This window comes from Cygnus atratus, chromosome 10, assembly GCF_013377495.2.
Source record: "Cygnus atratus isolate AKBS03 ecotype Queensland, Australia chromosome 10, CAtr_DNAZoo_HiC_assembly, whole genome shotgun sequence".
NCBI classification, from domain to species: Eukaryota; Metazoa; Chordata; class Aves; order Anseriformes; family Anatidae; genus Cygnus; species Cygnus atratus.
The window spans coordinates 20,625,188-20,644,505 of record NC_066371.1 but is presented as its reverse complement, the minus strand read 5'-3'; the positions used below and the strand labels follow the sequence as shown (position 1 = coordinate 20,644,505).

The 19,318-nt window shown below is 39.3% G+C and overlaps 1 protein-coding gene across 1 annotated transcript in view; it reads right to left on the bottom strand.

Annotated features, from left to right (window-relative positions):
- The window catches only part of CACNA1D (calcium voltage-gated channel subunit alpha1 D), a 184,012-nt gene extending 165,153 nt beyond the window's left edge, over positions 1–18,859 (bottom strand). Inside the window, exons 1-3 of the mRNA XM_035558258.1 lie at positions 18,817–18,859; positions 16,643–16,961; positions 14,081–14,186 (exon numbers count right to left, since the gene is read on the bottom strand). Coding sequence (XP_035414151.1) covers positions 14,081–14,186; positions 16,643–16,961; positions 18,817–18,859 — 468 coding nt within the window. The remainder of the gene's footprint in view (positions 1–14,080; positions 14,187–16,642; positions 16,962–18,816) is intronic.
- Positions 18,860–19,318: the final 459 nt, after the last annotated feature.

Genomic DNA, 19,318 nt, shown 5'->3' with positions numbered 1-19,318 from the left:
GAAGCAGATATAAAGCTGTTACTTTATCGAGATGATTTTTTTTTTCTTAACTCCCCCTTTCATTACAAAAGAAATAATATACAGTACAGGATCTCAGAAATACAGAAAACCAGACACTGGGGCAGAGGAGTAGTGGCAGTATAGAAAAGCAACTCTCCTATTAAAAGAAGTATCTACCACAGTGACATGAAGAATGAAAAAAAGCTTGTTAAACAAGCAATAGAAAAAGTATTAAAAAATGCAGGTTAGTGGGAGATTGCTTCAAAATGGAAGTTTATGGGTTACTTGTCAGAAAAATTTCAGTCTCAACTGAAATAGTTAGAAAGAAAATTCAGACCACATGAGTAAGAAAGAAAATATCATGACTGGATAATTTTCCTCTCAAAAACTTCTAAAGAAAACATAGCTTGAAATTGTTGAGCTATTAACAGTGATGCGTACAGTCTCATTTAAAACCATTACATACAAAAACCTTATTTCTGTCTCAGGAATTTCTGAAGATGAGGAGTGCTGGATGCAGTACCATGTATTAATTTCATTCCCTAAACATCCCCTATTAGTCAGTGTCAGAGCCAAGGTTTGGGGTTTGATGCTGTAACCCAGTACAGATGCTGTAACGCCCTGTTCCTCCAGTAAGATAAAATCTTGCTGAAACATTGTTGCTTCCAGCATGACCAAGTTCATTTTTGGGCACATCCAAATAGAAAGTAAAATCTTGACATTTAACTTCCTCAACTAATTACAGTGCTTAAATTATTAATAAAAATAACCTTTGAGTCCTTTTTAGAGACATGAATACATTTTGAATTTACATAAAATAACTTATGTAGACTAGAAGTCAATAGCTCAGTACAAACATGTTGGTCTATTTTAGGCAGATACATACACACAGTATTTTGATATAAAAACAAAACTGAGTGCTTGATTCTGCCCTTTGGAAGGTCTGTGTCCAAGCTGAAAAGGTCTCCACAGTCACTATGCACAATTAGGACAGCAGACCAGAGGCCAGATTTAGCCCTCCAAACAAAGAATTTCTAAGTACGTCTTTGATTTTTCTTTCAGTTATTCCCAGCAATGAACGTTACCACAAACCACATAGCACACATTAGACTGCTGGTTACCTCCTATGCAAAATCACAGCTAGCACATAGAAGCTAAAATGTCATTTTTTTCCTTAGGTATAGTACATTTGCATAGATATAACACCAAGTTCTTAAGTAATCATCAAAACATCACATATATTAATGGCAAATACAGCATCATCCAGATACTGCTGAAATAAAGGGAAACTATTCACTGATTTTAATGTATTTTGAAATGTTATTTTTCATTATTGCAATCTCACCATTTATAAAAAAAAAAAATCTTAGTATGGGATGAAAAGTCGTACTAGGAAAAAAAACAATAGAAAACATCCTTGATTCCAGCTACTTTGGTAAAGCTCAATATACACGTAATACCTAATTTACAAATTACAGAATTATTCCTCAATATTTTTACAAACCTAACATAGTTACTGACAGTATATACCGTTATGAAGCCTTGATACTTCTTAAAAACTCATCAGCTTAAGTTTTGCCTCTCACTTTTCCACAATTTTGCTCTAACGTATACTTGTCTATACACCTGCAAAGGTGAATGAAGTCTTCGACCTTCTTGGGAGCATTTAGTATTTTGTATTAAAGCAATAATCGCTTGTTCATTAGCAGCAGTACCTAAACATTTCTCAGCTTATAGCCACAGATCTGTAGTAGTCTGTGTACTTACTAGATCTATGAAAGACAACTGAGAAAAACCAATTTTCAGTAGTTTTGCATTCTCTATAGAGAACTTCATATGACCACTAGAAAATCCATAGAGCTTCCCAAGTTGAAAGAACTTCAGCTACTGTGAAGGGGATATTATAGAGCTAATCATAGAGCATATGGTATATGTTTAGAGGACAAAGGACAGGATAACTTAGGCTCTTATATCCTGAGGATTCCCTGTTTTCCCTTCACATCCTCAAAAAGGATTATAATATGAAGCTAATGTTTCAGGTTCACCTTGCATGCTGAGTGTGACCCTGTGTTAGATCACCCAGGGCACCAAATGCTGCTTGTCCGTTAAGGAAATGCCTCCTCTAGACAAACACAAGCAGACACGTGCCCCTGGCCAAGAAAACTCAAGTGTCTTGATTCTACGTGACCTTCAATAATTTAGTGAAGAGCAAACATCAGCACTATACCCTACAATTACGCAGGCTATGAGTACGCAGCCAATGACTATGAAGAAAAACACAAATTTTTAAGGTCATTGATATCTGATGAGGTTACTCATGTGTTCATATCCTTTCCAAAATTCTCTTCAGCTCACAGAAGAATAGATGAGCTTCCACTACTTGCCAAGATAAAAGTTACATTGTTATCATGAAAAAAAAATCACCAATGGGGAGCCCAGTCCAGCTTTCGCAGTGGAAAATAGAAAAGAGTGAATAATTAAGTTGAAAGGAGCTTGAATGCACAGACTATCCAGGGTGCTGCAGGTCCTTTACACTTGTTAGGGACCTATTTGAAAGTATTGGCTAATAGGCCATCTCTCTCAATCACAAATTCTTTGAAATGTCATGCTGGAAACAGGAATCTAATACAAAAACTTGAAGTTTCTTAAATATAGTACTATATGACCATATTCATTTGTATTTTGAATAGTTTCAGCCATTTGAAGGATTTACAGTTGTATACTTTCTTCCACATTCAGCAAAATGTGATTTACATGCTTGATAGAGAAGTTTGATTATTTGTTCCAGAAGCTATCTCCTCCTCATGAGTTATATCTTCTGGCATGCACTTGGGCAAACTTTTCTTTTCCCTGACTTATAAACAAAATTAAAAAAAAAAAAATCTGCACTATAAAGATGCTAATTCTAAGTAATGAACTAAAAGTAACATTAATTCTTTATTACAGATGAAATCTTTGTGTAATAATGTTAAATATCTTGTACTTCTGCAAAAGCGAATTCAGAGATATTTTATGGTTTTAGTGGTACTCCACAGCTGCATATCAAAGGGAATGATAACATCACTATTTATCTTTTAACACCAAATGCTGGAGTACAGAATTTCAACTAACATTCCCCAAAACAGGATCTTGCTATCCAGAAAGCATGCTGCTCCGGCTATTGCTACAGGAGGCTGACACAATTAACCATTTTTCAACATCACCATCTTGACTTAAATAAAACCACTTCATAGGCAGAATTCATATTTTCATACCTCCACAAAGCAGTGTAGCTACAAAATAATGCATCTTTTCTAATGTTTCAATTTATTCTTTAGAAATACATTAATATTGATAAGTGTTATACGAAGGCTATTGACATGTCCTTGACAGTTGAAAGGATTATCACTTCTTAAGCAATTAAAACTAGCTATTGGACAGAAGCCCTCAAGCACAGAACTTTAAACCATCTCTTCAAATACTTCCAGCATCCTCAGCCCAGAAATCTATAACTAACTCAGTTGTAGTGTTTCATTTGCCTGAAGGTTATCTACTAAAACACCTGTATTTTGTTTCTTCTATACTTGTTTAAAGGCAAGAAAAAGACAATTCTAGTGTGCTTATGATTCACATTACTTAACCCTTCAATGGAAGTTTCTATTCACTGAGCACATGCTAGCATCAAGGCCTCCAAATCACCTGTAAACCTTCACCCTATTTTCACTGGAACTGAACAAAGCACATTCAAGGCAATCTAACATAGCCATATATTTGTTCAAAGAACAAATTCAGATCATTTATTAAAGCAAGGTGCAAGACTAAAATGCACTGTCTTCGTGCAGTTGCTCTTTAAGTTGGTTTCCTACCCATTAGACTTTGCAGTTGTTACTTCTCTTGATACCTTCTGAAACACCCTCATTCACAAACATGGAAGAGGGGACAAGAAACCCACTCACTAAGTTCCTGTGCAGACACTAATTACAGTTACCATTGCCCTCCCACCCCCCCCCCCCCCCCACTTATTTTGCATTGCTTCAGATGACAATTTCTCTAATCCAAGTTTTAGCTGATAAGCTAACTTTCCTGAAAGTTTCCATAAAAAAAAAACTCTTGAATCCTATTTCACCTACACCTTTTATCTGACGTTAATTTCCAATCCTGCACTTAATGCCCTAGTAACTATTAAAAAAAGAAACTTGCGTCCTTTTTATTTGCTTGATCCTCAAGCAGAAGTCCTAACATGATTGCAGAATTTGCACTGACCAATAAAGGGCTACATACAACGCCAACCAGTACCTCAGCTCTAGCACCCACTGAATGAAAATGAATACTTAGGTCCTGGGTCCTTCCATACATATATTTAAAATAATTATTTGGGCGCAATAGGTATCTAATGTTTAGATCAACAGCAATATTGCTGCAAGGGTTTCCAAAAATAGATTTGCCATCTGCATGTCACATGACCATGCTAAAAACACCTTCTGTGGTACTGTCCCACCAGCTGGACAGTTCATAGAACCACGTTTGTGAACACTCCATATATCATGCTTTCTTCAGCTCTGTGAAGTTCCTGCTGACTGGGATATTGCCTGGGTTCATTCACAGATCACCTGTTCAAGGAAGTCACCAAACTTCCCACCAAACCCTGAGGGGTGCTTGTGCTACTAATATACCAAACAGGAGACTAACATTAGCATTTTTAGATACTCACGAAACACGTGGAAGCTTGCTGTATCCTCTGAGACATCTAACATTAACTCCCCCAAATTTCCTTTCCTACTGCTGTTTACCTAAATGTCACTGCTTTTGCTGTATCACTATGGGAACAGTGGTGGTTCCTTCTGTTCCTATATTGCCACTACCAATCACTTTCTCTTCACCAAAATTCACTGCCAAAATATTCTACGTTCAACCTTGAAATATAGCCTCTGACAACAAAATTAATGCTGAGTTTCTTCTGTTCACCACCAAGTTAGCCAAGTAATCTCCAATTAAAGAAAAAGTAACAAACTGTTTTAAGAGAACACCTCAGATCACATTCTAGTGATTATACAAACCCTATCACCATATCTGAACATTTTATAGCCTCAGTCTTACTCTTTCTTTTGATGCCTTTTTAGAGCAGAAAAAGGTTTATAAGTAGGAAAGTAAAATACTATCAACATAAATAGCCTGACAAAGTACACACAAGAAGTTGGAAGCAAGCTCCAAAAAAAGTGCTCATTGCTGAATTTCTTGGCTACTGCCTTACCCCCCTTTTTTCTTGCCCTCTCCATTATGGCTCCAAACCATCATCTCTCCTCAACCAGCATAACTTGGTGTTCCTGTTAGAGATGAGCAGTTCTCTTAGCATGAAAATTAATGAAGCCTTGTCCCTACAGCCTAGCATTGGCTGGTTAGTTCTGGTGTGACACGTGTCTCCCTGCTGCAGCCTGCCTTTGGGGGAAAGATGGAATACTAAGGTGCTCTCTTGAATTTCTCTAAATAAATAAATAAATAAATAAAAGCTTTGAAATATATGTTCCCGCTGTATTTGTTGAAACCAAATGCTCTCTGAAGTTTCAGGGCTTAAAGAGATATATACATATAGCACATTACTGCAACAGGTTTTTTTGTGTTTGTTTTTTTTTGTTTGTTTTGTTTTGTTTTGGGGGGGCTTTTTCTTTTTTAACAGGAAGCTCTCGTGAGATCAACCTTCGCTACATCACAGTTTGTGATCCATGTATTTTTCACCCTTATTAACACTCTCGTAGCCATACAGTGCTTAGAGAAACTGGATGCGAGAAGCAGCTAGCAGTATTTTAGTACTAGAGAAGACAAAGTCCTGAAATACTTCACAAGTGCTGACAGACAAGGTCTGTGTGTGCTCAGTCTACCTGTGTTCAGTCTGCATTAACTGTGGGAGCGTTAAGCCTGCAAAGCCTCCAGTGAGTTTCAGAGTTCAGGGTAAGGTCTTCTTATTGTATTAAGAATACAGATGGCAGGCATGTCTGGTCTTAAGATGGGCTTACACCAACACATCCAAGACGACACAAACAAAATAGAATGGGCAACCAGTAAAATAGCATGGCCTCTGCAGAAACCATATTTTAGGGCATTTCTTTTAAGTTTGGTACTGTTTCATTATCATTAAGACAATATCTGAAAAATTTCAAGTACAATTCAACTCAGTACTAGAACATATAGAAGCTTTCTGTTCTGTATTGCACTTCAAGAGTGATGGAAGCTGAGGTACTTCTAAGGTCAGGAGACAGAACTTGCTCTGTTGGGCTAAATCAGGCCAGTCACAGACACTTTGTATCTTGAAGTATTCATCTTTGCTCTAGCAGTAGATCAGAACACAAACTGTAGTGAGCATCATTTAATAACTATATCTAGAAGTCTCTAGTAAGTTAAATATTGTACTTCAATACTGATTTTTCCATTTATTTTTTCTTCAGTCAGTGGCATCAAGAGATAGCATCCTCATCTTAAAAAGCAGAAGAACAAGATAGAAATATTTTTGTAGTTTTTTTTCTCTCAGCTTTTTCCTTTGCTATACCAAAGAAAGAAATTATTGAAAGAGAAGCTACCTGAATTTGCAACTGTTGGGTCTTCTTGGGATGAAGCTAAGCATACAATTATTTCAATACCAAATTATGATGAATAACTTACTTTTGCCACACTCCATCTGTAGGTGTTTTAAAGGACTCCGAATGGAGAAAAAAAAAAAAAAAAAAAGAGTGGGACCCTAATAAATCCATCAGAGTGAAAACTGCACTAGCAAAACTCTGATAAACATAATACAGCTTCGGGGTGTTCGCCACTCGGTTCCTAGGAAGGACTGCATTTTTCTGATTAGCTGAGTGGCATAAGATGCAATGTTGCTGGAGGCTGCTACACCACTGGAAAGCAACTGTAGCCACTGTCAGCCAATCCAGACAAGTGTAATGATTAAACAACTGAACCTTATTAGTGAACACTTCTTCTGTTTATATTCTTACATTGGAAACAGCTTTCTTGTCATTATGCCATACGAATTTACAACTTCAACTGACTCTGTGCACCTTTGCGTCACTTGATCTGCAAAATTTCACTGAAACCCAAGAGGATATCTCAGTACAATATACTTAAATGGGTAGTAGTTGACAGCTTTGCACTATGTGAGAAAAAGGCATAACTAAAACAATTGGTCAAATGAATTTGTGAGCTGAACTGCTGTCCTCAATTAAGATATCTAATGTTAGTCTCTTAGAAAATACACAATAACCGTAGAAAGAATCAATTCTGGTCTTCTGCAAGCTCCTTGTCTAGCATCATCCCATCCGCCATACCGTCCAACACTGTATTACACATTGTTTACCACATTAACAAATACCAAGGTTCAGATCTTTGATGATGACATTATTATAACATAATAATATAAGCCTTCAAAATTGCAAGCAGCTCTCTACCCACATGAATAGTGACCACCCTGACAACAGGCAACAGTAACTGAGGAGTTAAACACTGCTTGAATTTTTAGCCGTGCAAAAGTAAAAATTTATAAATTTTTAATATTTTTTACTATTATCAAATACCTTTTAATAGTAACTAAGAAAAAAATACCGTTTCAGAGCTCTGTAAGTATATCCATGCAAACAAATCAGTCTGCTCAATCAGCTCATCATTTCAGTTTTGTGCTATCAACCACTACAGAACTATCTTATACTCCCTACTAACCTTGAATACATAAATGATGCATCCTGTCCAGCTGTGTTGATTTCATTGAAAACTTAATTTTCATAGTTAAGTTTTGAACATAAATCTCAACTCTTTATTTAAAGCTTAGCTTCAAATGCTAAAAGCAAGTACCAAGATCTCTGAGAAGAATCGCACTGTTTAATCAAGGCATTCTTCAGGAATGGAAGTCTAAAAGCATTTTTCTTCAAAAAAATAAGAAACAACATCAACTATCAAGTTGCTAAATCAGCACTGCCAAGTGAATTTTATACAAGCAAGTACTAAAGGCATTCTCTCAACCTTCATCGAAAGGCAGGGGTGAGGGAGGGTATTTTAGTTGTAATCCATTAAATGTAGATTCTATTGCAGAGTATTGCACAATAACCAAAAAAAAAAAAAAAAAGACTAGCACTGAAAAGCAAATCCATCCTAATTAATATTCTCCCACTATCTCAGTAAATTCACTTAACCTTTCTTTATGGCCCTGTCCTTCCAGATGGTCCACCAGAAGTGAAAGGTTTTGGTGCCTGACAGCAGCATAAGCAAATCTGAACTCGAAAAATGAGTGATAAAGCAAATCACATATTCAAGTAACCAACCCAGAAAATAGTTTGTAATTAAACCTCACCAGATTAGAAAATACATTATAGTTTATCTTAACAGATGCATGTGTCTTTTGAAGCAACCAGGGACTGGCTTTGCAAAGCCTCCCAGAACTTCTCCATTTCTGCTGAAATGAAGCAAGCAAACAGGTCTGTGACCAACGCTTCCAAAAGCCATGGAATCAAACTCTGTCAGATTTCAAGACACAGACAGAGAGACACAAAACAAAACAAAACAAAAAAACACAGGTCTCAGCACATAAAAAGATTCTCATAAGAAACACTTTTTATCAGACTTCCCTATTCTGCATAGTCTGGAGTTTTTAAAACAGCTTCTGTAAAGCAAATCTAAATAATATTTTGACTGTCTACTTGTGGCATGGCACTGGTACATAGCAACATGTAAAGATTCTCTACATGTTCATTCATTGAGTACATTCCAGAATCATAATTTTCAGGGTTTCCTTTACTGTAACAACTATTGTCAAGGAATAAAACTATGGATTATAATTGTGTTAAATTTACATACTTGTAATTGTAGTAAATTAGTTTACTGTCTATGTAAACCATGTGAATTACTGTTTTTATAACCTCGGTGTGTTCATATTTTTTTCAGAGCATTTAAAAATCAACTTGTACTCTCACTATTCCAGTAGTTTGCATGAGAAGTACAAACTTCTCCCACTCATCTTATATGTTTACTTTTAAACTTTAATGACAACAATATTAATGTCAGACCTAAATACTTTCCCACCAACCGTTCAACTGTTACGGTATCTAATAAGACTAGCTGGTATATTTGGAAGGACACACGTTTATATTTATTAGGACCAGACTACACCTGAAAGTTTTGCAGGCATACCTTTATTATGCAAGGGGTAAGGGCAAACGGGGAGGCAATAAAACCCCACAGCTCTTCCCGGAACAATTAAACTAACAAAACCATCATTTACCAGTGTGGTACTATTCTGTCTGAGAGACTGACTTTAGGCTATAATAGAAAAAGAACTTTCTGGTATATGCTCATCTCCCTAGGCATTTTGCCAGTGAAGCACTACCAGCAAATCTTTTTAAGGAGAGACAAGCCCTTAGTAGGAATTCCCCACAGGAACAAGCTTACAACTTTGAACATGGAAAAAACACTTTATTTCAAATGGGAATGATTAAGTACATCTTTTGGGGGGCCTTCTGGTTTGGATAATTGGATGGTTAACTCCTGTGTTTTTTTGTTTTTGTTTTTAAAAAGGAACTATTTTTCCAATGTCATTAACTAAAACCTTTAAAACTAAATTGTGGACCTCCTTTTCCTACCCTTGCACACTGAACAGGCTTTTTTTTTTTTTTTTTTTAATCTGTGTTGAAGTAGCCAGATCCTCAGTTGTATCGGGGCATGCAAAAATAAAAGGTTAGCAGAGACTAGTCTGTTATTCCCAAACCGCTACAGACCCAAGTGACCCTTCTACCAGTTGGAAATTGCCAGTCATCTTGCTCACATCTTTCTTCCAGAAATGTCCCTTTTCCTGAGCCAGGGAATGAAGTAAAAGCTTTCTTCATTTACCATTAAAAATGGACTTGACACATAGCAACTCTTTACCAAGAATGATGAAGACCTCACTGTTGCATGCTACTAGCACAGTGCAGAGCCTAAGAAGTGGCTGCAGGACAAAGTGGGTGCAAAATTCTACCAATCTAGAATTTTTCATTTAACTTTGCAGGGGTGTACATTACAAAGCAAAAGAAAAGTTTTCGAAAAACTAGGATCCGCACTGATAACAAGTCAAACCAATCCATAACTATTTATTAATGCATGCTATTGGAAGCTTGGGGCTGGCAGCAATAGAAGAAAATTGAAATGTGAAGATAGGTCTGAGTGGAGCATTTTTAAATGATCCCCTTGCTGAAGTGTCATCTAGTAAGGGATTCTTGCAGCTGTACAAAGGTTACTTGCCAATGCGCAGTCTCAGCTAGAAACACAACAGCTTTATTACTTATTTTGAGCAAAATAAGTCAGGCTGCTACAACAGTTACTTGGAGTTTTTTTTTTTTAAATGAGATGTCAGCGTAATCAAGGTACAGAAAAAGAGACCCAAGCCTCAAAGCTCCCTCAGCTGAAAAACACAGCAAATAAATACAAGTAGAAATCTTTCTAAAATACATCACAGAATATTTGTCAATTAAACAAGTTATTATTTACTGTGTGTTTAAAAATCAATGACATTCTACACAAATATACTCAGATAAACTACATGTAGAGGATAACTAGGTGCAAGGTAGTATCCCAAAACCTTGTCAATGGGTGGATTAGTCAATCATGTGGCCTGAGGACTGAATGAGTCATGGGGTTGCTAATGAGATAAGGATAGAAAGCCTGATACCTTGTGTCAGGAGTTCAACTGGTTCTTAGAGCACTCTCCTGCTGTGACCTAGATTGAAGGCACAAGTAACAGTGCAGGGACAACATCGGCTTTCCTATTGGAGGTGACTGAAAGATTCACCTAAATCTACTTACAGAGGAAATGTTTGCCTGAAAGACAGAATACAAACAGTAGCTTTCTGTAGCAGGGTCCCCCCCACTAAGGTTCTCCCAGTCCCAGCTGCCTTGAAAAGCCTGGAGAAAGAAAAGGAGGTGTTGTGGGCCATCAGCTCACCAGCCCTGTAAGCACAGGCTGGGGAGACCTTTTAATGCAAAACTTCATCTTTCAAGAGAGTTCCCCATTGACAACCATAAACAGAAACAAGGCTGAAGAACCCTGTTATCAGGTGCACAGAGTCTTCAGTTCTCGTTAGGGTCCCTTGTGGGGACCTCGGAGGCTCCTGTTAGCCCCTCGTGTATGTGACTTCGCACTTGCCAATTTGCTGTAATATATGCAAATCCCTCAAAATGGGAGCCTTGAATCTCTTCAAGTAGAACAGTCTCACCAGTGAAAACTCTTGGAGTCTAGACACAAGAGATGCAATACATCCAAAGCAAACAACCAAAGATGTCTTGATCACGGGAGAAATCCCTACCTGTGCTGTGCCAGTCTGCCTCTGGCAGAGTAAATTTTATTCTGCAGAGTAAAATCCGGTGTTAGTCTAACCCATGGGAAAGTAAGTAGGAGGCAAAGCACAAGGCAGTCTGAGAGAACTGAACATGGTACAGCAGGATGATACAAGAAAAAAATGAGGTGGGAGAATGAGATAGAGCAAAGCATGCTGCAGAAGAGGACAAGTGGAAGAGTAAACACAGAAGGAAGCCAGAGGGCAGAGACAAAAGATAATGAGAAACAGAAATAAGCAGGAAGTTGAAGACAAAAGACATGAAAAGAAATAACACAGATGAGGAAAAAAAAGCAGAAAAGGCAGAAACAGAAGAAATACACAGGAAATTCATCCTGCCAGAAACAGCTTCTTACCAAGTGCAGACAAGAGACACTGCCAAAAGAAGAGCTGAATCAAGCATGAAAAGTTCAGATCACCTGAAACTTCAAGGCAGATCAAAAAAACTACATTAAACTCTGAATGAAATAGTGGGCTTATGAGGATTCAGCCCAGAGTATACTGGCCCTATCCTCCTGTTGCAGCAAAAGAAAGACTTTCCTGGATGAATAATAGTTTCTCCAATCTACTTGCAGAAGAACTGTACCAACTTGTGAAAATGTCAGTTGGTCAGTGCTTAGTCAGTTAAGTAGAATAAGGGATCAAGGTCAATAATTCTTGGAAGTTCATTAGTCTGTATAGTACTCTATGCAGAACAGACCATCATGACAGAACTGCTCCATTCAAGGAATAGAAGATCTCTTTCTCCTGTCTCTCCCAGAACACAGAAGAATCACGTCAAACTGCTTTCTAGATACATGTTCCCACAGAACACAGAACTGTAACACCAGTAAGTGGTCAAGCACAGTCCGTTCAGAATATAACTCCACATTTCTGATCCACACGCATCAGGAAACATGCTCAAACCGGTTCCCAATTAAGCTTGAAGATTTCTAAGTTATCTTATACAATAGTGCTTCACATCATACTTGAATCCAAAGTACCAGCTTAACAAAGGAAGTTGGGCTACACTAGGAAAAATGTCAGCAAAATACCTGAGAAAGATACAAGGACACAGATCAATGGTTAGTGCACTTCATGATGTGTAACCCTAGTCATAAGGAAAGACAACACTGCTCCTGCCAGAGCAATTTATTCTATTACATCAGGTAGACAGGATGTGCCAGTACATTCCCTTATCTGGCTCAAGTCTGCCCCAGCACATGGCAGTACTTGAGCAAGCCTAGTGGAATTGCTCAAAATTAACAAGAGGCAAATTTAAATGGCCAAATTCTAAACTGTATGTATACTTAGAGGTGTTCAAGACCTCTTTTCCTAAAATGGATAGGGAACTCTTACTAAATAAATAAATAAATAAAAAGGTAATGTATTTTTGCTTAGACCAACCCGTTCACATTAGTTAAAATAACATCAGGGACAAAAACGTCCATTGCTTTCTAACCGCTAACACATTGCAGAATTAGGTCAGATACCAGCCTAACAAAGCTAATGCTAAACACATTTATTTCAAAATGATTAGCCTCTAACATAAGTAATTATTTTACCATGTAATGCTTTATGAAAGTTGTTATTACCAAATCTCTTGTTGGATTGACAGCTATTGAGATCTGTGCCCTCAATTTCTCACAGAGGGGGGAAAAAGAAGAGAGAAAAGACTGTTGGCTGGCTAGATACACAGCTGCATAAGTAATTCTTTACATTGACCTGAATTATTCTGCCTTTTGCTAGCATTTTTTTTTGTCATCCATATAGGCTTAATCTTGATGAACAAAAATATATTAAACGGGTCATATGAATAGAATGCGGTTGGTTTTTTTTCCCCTGAAAGTAGTTAATCTTACACACCACAGAATGCATAAACATCTCCATAAATAGAAAGCCTCATATCAACCTAAATTTTCCATCCAAAGTAGTCCAAAATTACCTACTTACTGATCTGGCATTCAATTTTTGTTCTGAAGACACCCTCCCAACTGCCGCTCAAAAAAAATAAGCCACATAGATTTTCAGAACTCAAAGGACTACTGAGGTCTAGTAACTATTTCAAAATGTCTTTTAATGTAAATGATGAAACTAATGTAAATTCAAATCACCTTTGAGAGTGATAGCCTCCCTAAGTATTAATAAAATAGCAACTAAAAGGAAAATATTTTTCATGATATTTTCAAGTACAACACAGGTATACTATTTTTAATGGAGGAAATACAGCTCTACAAAGTACTGCAATATCATCCTTTTTAAAAAAACACTTAGAAGTAACTGCTTTTAAAATTCACGTTGATATTCTTATCACTTCAAAATGTATTGCTGTAAAGTTTCCCACCATTCTCTTCTCATCTAATAACATATACAGCTAAATAACACCATTAAAAATTGAAAATAGATTAGACAAGTATACTAGGAAAGACAGTAAAACTTCAGAAGGACTGAAAAAGGCATGTCTAAAACAATAGAAATTTAAATCAAGGTTTTTAATACCATACCTATATACACACACAGCATAACATTAATTTACATTCTCTTCCAAATAATTTTACTGCTGAAAAATATCTGTTTTTAAACATATGACATAAAGGAACACATTAAAAATAAAAATAAAACAATTCCACATTCTGAATATATTTTATTCCAAAGTATCACTACATACCATTTTTTTGACTGAAATTGTTACACTTAATATGGTCTCAAACACTAGCAGCTAATCTTGACCATCAAGATAAAAGAACATCATTATAAAATAAAAATTCAAGAGTACTTACCAAATTATGATTAGTTGAATTAGAATCATCTTCTGGGAATGGAATGTAAACAGCTAAGGCCACACAATTGGCAAAAATAGACAGTAGTATAAATATGTCAAATGGTCTGGAAAATCCTGTTAAGGAATCCATGAATTCTAAGTGCCTACTAACTTTTAAGCCTAGCTCTTCTTTCAGTTCTAACACTCAAACAGGTCTTAGGTCTCAGGCAATCTTTTGACTGATAACTGTGACAAACACTCGATCACCTCCAGCTATGTCACTACACTGTATTATTTTCCATCACACTAATGTTTCAACGTGCTGCTCTTTTCTGCAAAGGGGAGAAGACTATTACTGTTGCTGCCACAGAGCACTTGTTATTAAGTTCTAGAGATTAATTTAATTACATACTCTTAAATCAATATGCAGGTTAACATGATAGATAAGGAATAATTATGGAGCTGTTTTGTCTTCATATGCTCACATTAAGTCTCATTAACAAACAGAAATGTGTTTATCCAAAGGAAGAAAATCATTTGGTATCTAGTTCATAGTAAGATGAGAATGATTCCCAACAAATCACAACTGTTCTCCTGTAGAGAGCTAGAATGTTGTGTAATGCACACAGAAAATTCTGAGCCCCTTTCACCTGTCTTGAACAGCTGAACACCTGAACAGTTTTGCTTTGGCCAGAACCGATGAAAGGTTAGGTGAGTAGACTGGCTAAGAGAATATCATTGCTGGCTTGGCAGCCATACATACTGGGAGGCTTTAGGCTTTCACACAGGATGGCAGGAACTACAGCTACACTTTTAACACCATGTCTAGATGAATACAGTTGAAATCTGGAGATATTTTTCCTCCAGGAAAAGAAAGATATTTCTTAAAATTCAGCCTTATGAAGTTTATCCTCCAGCTTATCATCAATTTGCCTTTCACTGAATAATATTTAATTATCTTCTTCTAACTAAAAATATGGAGGTACTCAGATGAAACTATCTTTGGAAGTTTGGAAACAAAGTATTTGGGGCTTGACTTTTTTCGCACTCAATTCAGTGCACAGTTTCCTCATATATGTCCATAAAATTTCCATAAAAGATTGAGCAAAGAGCACTGAATATAATCTTTGTTTCCTCAAAAACAATTTTGTAAATTTAGAATAGACTTTTTATGACAAAAACACCTATTAAGCTCACGTACCCATTAAGATCTTGTAAATTTCGTTTGTTGGCATCTCAGTTTGTAACCTCAAGGGCTGAGTTTACCTTCACAAAAGCCCATCAACATCAACAGTCATTACAAAATGAAGTTAGAATACACATCTCAACAAGCAGTGTTCTCCAGACTGAAATGGACAATACCAGCGCAAGACTGACAAGCTTGTTTTATGATACAGTGATAGTGGGACAAATTCTGCCCTGAGTTATTCCACTCTAGACCCATAGTAATTTCATTTCACTGACCTTAGCCAAGGAGATGCCAATTTACTGAAATTAGTTGGACTTCTACCAGTTTAAATGAAAGTGGAATCTGTTTCACTATCTTTAATTAAGTTCAAAGAATTGGAAAAAAAAAAACAAGCCCTATAAATGAGGAATATTTCCTACTGAAAGCGGTTGGGTGCGCTGCTTAAAATGACAAAATGAATTTTCCTTTGTTAGTCTACTCTCCTGAACAGCTGTCTCCTGCTACAGGGATATTGCCACAACTAACAGGCAAGTGTTTTTCTCCTTGTACTTCAACAAAGCTTCATTCTCTATTTCAAATTTTTTCTTGAGAATTAAACAATATACCAAATCTACACGCTCTTTGTTTTTCCAAAGAAATACACATTCTTCCAAATCAGAACCACTGAACTGAAGATAAAGCAATCCTTCCAAGCACTCACGTCATCATGAGCACAGGCCAGTATACCTGATCTTGAATCTACAGGTGGACGAGCTTCCACATGTTTGGTGGCAGACATATGTTGTAAATGTTCAGGCATTCATATGTAATTACAGTGAATCCGTACTTTAGCTAAAAGCCTTCCTCACATTTAGCAATTGGAAAACATAATTTTGAAATAACTTCTACATTCATTCTACATCTACATACATTTGCCCTAACACCTCATCACTATATAGAAGATACGGGTTTGACATCCTAGGTCAAAGGTCATCTCCCAATTAAAACCATTAGATGCACTCCTGTCTATTCAGCCTTATTTGAAAGAGCAATGAATTCAATATAGAGATTTGATGGAATATAACGTAGGCTTGCAAATGCAAAAAGCTAAGGTCAGAATGTGTTCCCCTCTCCCCCTAAGAACAAATGAACAGCTATGAGCTCTTCCCTGTCTTAGAGGTACTTACTTTAATGAAACAATACTCTACATAATTATGACACAGATTAAGAGGCTATCATTAACAGCAATTTACATAAAATTAACTAACATTAACATTAATGAGAGTTACCCGCACACAGTTAAGTGAACTAACGCGTTAGCTGTGACACTATCAGACATGGCAATACAATTCCTTTGATCTATCTGGAAAACTCAAGGAACAGATGGTAAAATGAAACTGCATCAAAGGATACTTCCATTCTACTAGACTGATGCAGGCTCTTCGTATTGGGTTGTTGAGGGATAAACAGAAAAGGGCACGGGGTGGCCGACTATTAGACGTATTACCCTGTTTTTTGCTCTTGGCATATTGCTGGCGTTTTCTTTGGGACAGAGATCCTACAGGCTGGGTTGTGGTGGTACTCATATTTTGGGCAGCCTTTGCTTGCCTAGCAGCATCAATTGCAGCTTGCCAAGACAGAACAGTTTGCTTGGATGGTGCTGAACTGTTTGACTGAGTAGTTGGTCCGTCACCAGGGAGAGGAATTCTGGTGCTACTTGCATAGTTCGCCTCTGTGAGAGAAAAGGAAAAAAAAAGTATTTGTTTATAACTTTTTATGCTAGAATGTGTCACAGTGTTTTTGATGAAAAGATCATTTTAAGACCTCTTGCTGGTGTGATGCTTATATTATGTATACTACAGAGCATAAGTATATGCACATGTGTATGTATGTATGCGTACATATATACATGATTGAATATACAGGTATGAGTGTATATATGTGATTCAACAGTAGCCAAAAGGTCTCAGGAACCAGCATTAATTTCAAGTTTAACCTAAGTGTCAAGGCAAGTGCTACGCAAACACTTCACATTTTGATTGTTTTTTTTTTTTTTTCCTTCACAGACCGGATAGCAGCTCTTCTGTCAGCACAATAATGCAATAAAACATACCTCCTCCTAAAGACCAGCTGGGCTGTGGTGCCTCAGCATTTACTATTTCCTCACCTCATCCTGGTCAAAGGAGTAGTCGTTTAATCCTTGCACATTTTTCGATTGAGAACAACCAAGTGTACACCTCTTCCCTCAAAACAAAAACCCCAGAAGTCCTATAAGCAAGTTAAATTTCACACTGTTCTGTATTCTCAAATAAAAATGCCTCCCACACAGGAAAACATAATATTGTCTGGTGGTAAATATGTTCATAAAGCCCTGCTATCTTGCACGCCAGAAATTACACCCGTCAAACTACTGTAAAGGAATTTTATTTTATTTCTGCTTTTCCACAAGGTGTCACAAAATAAATCGCACCTTCTAAATAATATTTTTAAGGTCTTTTTTTATCCCGGAAGACAGCAAAGCAGGCAAAACACCACCTCCTCGCACAGCTCTTTCCTCGCGAGCTCCCTGACTAGAGCAGCAGAGCCTCCTCCTACATGCACCTGTAGGAAGGAGACGCTCCTAAGTCAAACCCAAAACTTGAAGATGCCTGTGTGGGGAAAAAAATGGAGGAACGGCACAGCATACGCGCAGGGAACCGGGGCTGACAGGCGGAACGGCAGCGAAACGCATCCAGCTACCCGGGCAGGAGGGGAAAACACCTCCCCAGCGACCGCCGCTCGCCAAGCAGCGGAGCCTCGGGGCTCGTCAGCCCAGCCCTCCGGTCACCTCCCGTCGCCTCCCCGGCGGGGGCAGCGCAGACCGGGGCCGCCTCAGCCGCTCAGGCGCCGCCGGTCCCAGGCTCGGCCTCGGCCGCCGCCGCCGCCGCCTGCGTGAGGGGCGGCCGCGGGGGGCGCGCTAAGATGGCTCCCGGCCGGAGCTCACCCGGCGGCAGCAGGGCAGAGCTGCCCGCCCGCACCTGGGGCTGCCCGCGGGCAGCGCGGCTCCTCGGGGGCGGCGGTGTCAATCGCGACGTTTTTCACTGGATTCCTTTTTTTTTTTTTTTTTTTTTAAAGCAACGGCACAGACATCCCTCCCCGCCTGCCTCCCGGGATGCTACGAACCGTGGCTCGGCGCAAATAACCCCCCGATCCGCGCAGCCATCCCTCGGGTTCTTCAACACGAGAGGAACAAAGCCCGAGCTCACCGTGCCCCCCGTGCCCCGCTGCATCCCTCCCACCTCCAAATTACTGCCCCTGGGAGGGGGAGGGGGGGGGGCTTAAACCTTAAACCCAGCTGCGGGGGACGTGGCGAAGCCCCCAGTAGTCGCGTCCCCCCGAGCCCCGACGGCACCCCGATCCCTCCTGTCTTCGCCCCCTGCCCCCCCCCTCCCATCTCCCGGTCCCCTCCCCACCCCAAACCTGCCCCATCCTCACCCTTCCCCTCCCTCTCTAATCCCCGTCTCCCAAATCCCTCACAAATCCTCCCCCGCTGCCCCCCCGCCCTCAGCCCCGGGCATGCTGCTGCCGCTGCCCTTGCTGGCTCTTACCTTCTGGGTGCTGCTCCGGCTGCTGCTGCTGGTGGTGGTGCATTATTCTCACTTTCTCCAGCGTATGAGAGGAAAAAGAAAAAAAAAAAAAAAAAAAAGGGCCGAGACGCCCCCCACCCACCCCGAGCCAGGTGTGCGCTGCCCCTGCACTCCCGCTACCCGACCCCCATGGTAGTGACTAGCGACGCGCGAGGGGCTGCTCCTCCTCCTGCTGCTGCTGCCGCCGCTTCTTCGCCGCTGCCAAATCCCTCAGAGTTTGGGCCAACATGACACTCACATCCGGGTGACACGGGATCTCTCCATCCCTAGCAACCCGGCTGCTGCCGCCGCCAGCTCCTCAGTCCCCCTCCTGCCGCTGCCGCCTGCTCCCTGGTCCCCCTCCTCCCGGTGCCGCTCCTCCTCAGCGCCCTCCCGCCGCCACCACGCCGTTAACTCCCTCGCTGCTGCCGCCGCCGCCGCCACCTGCTGCTCCCTGGGCCGGGCCGGGCCGGGCCGGGCCGAG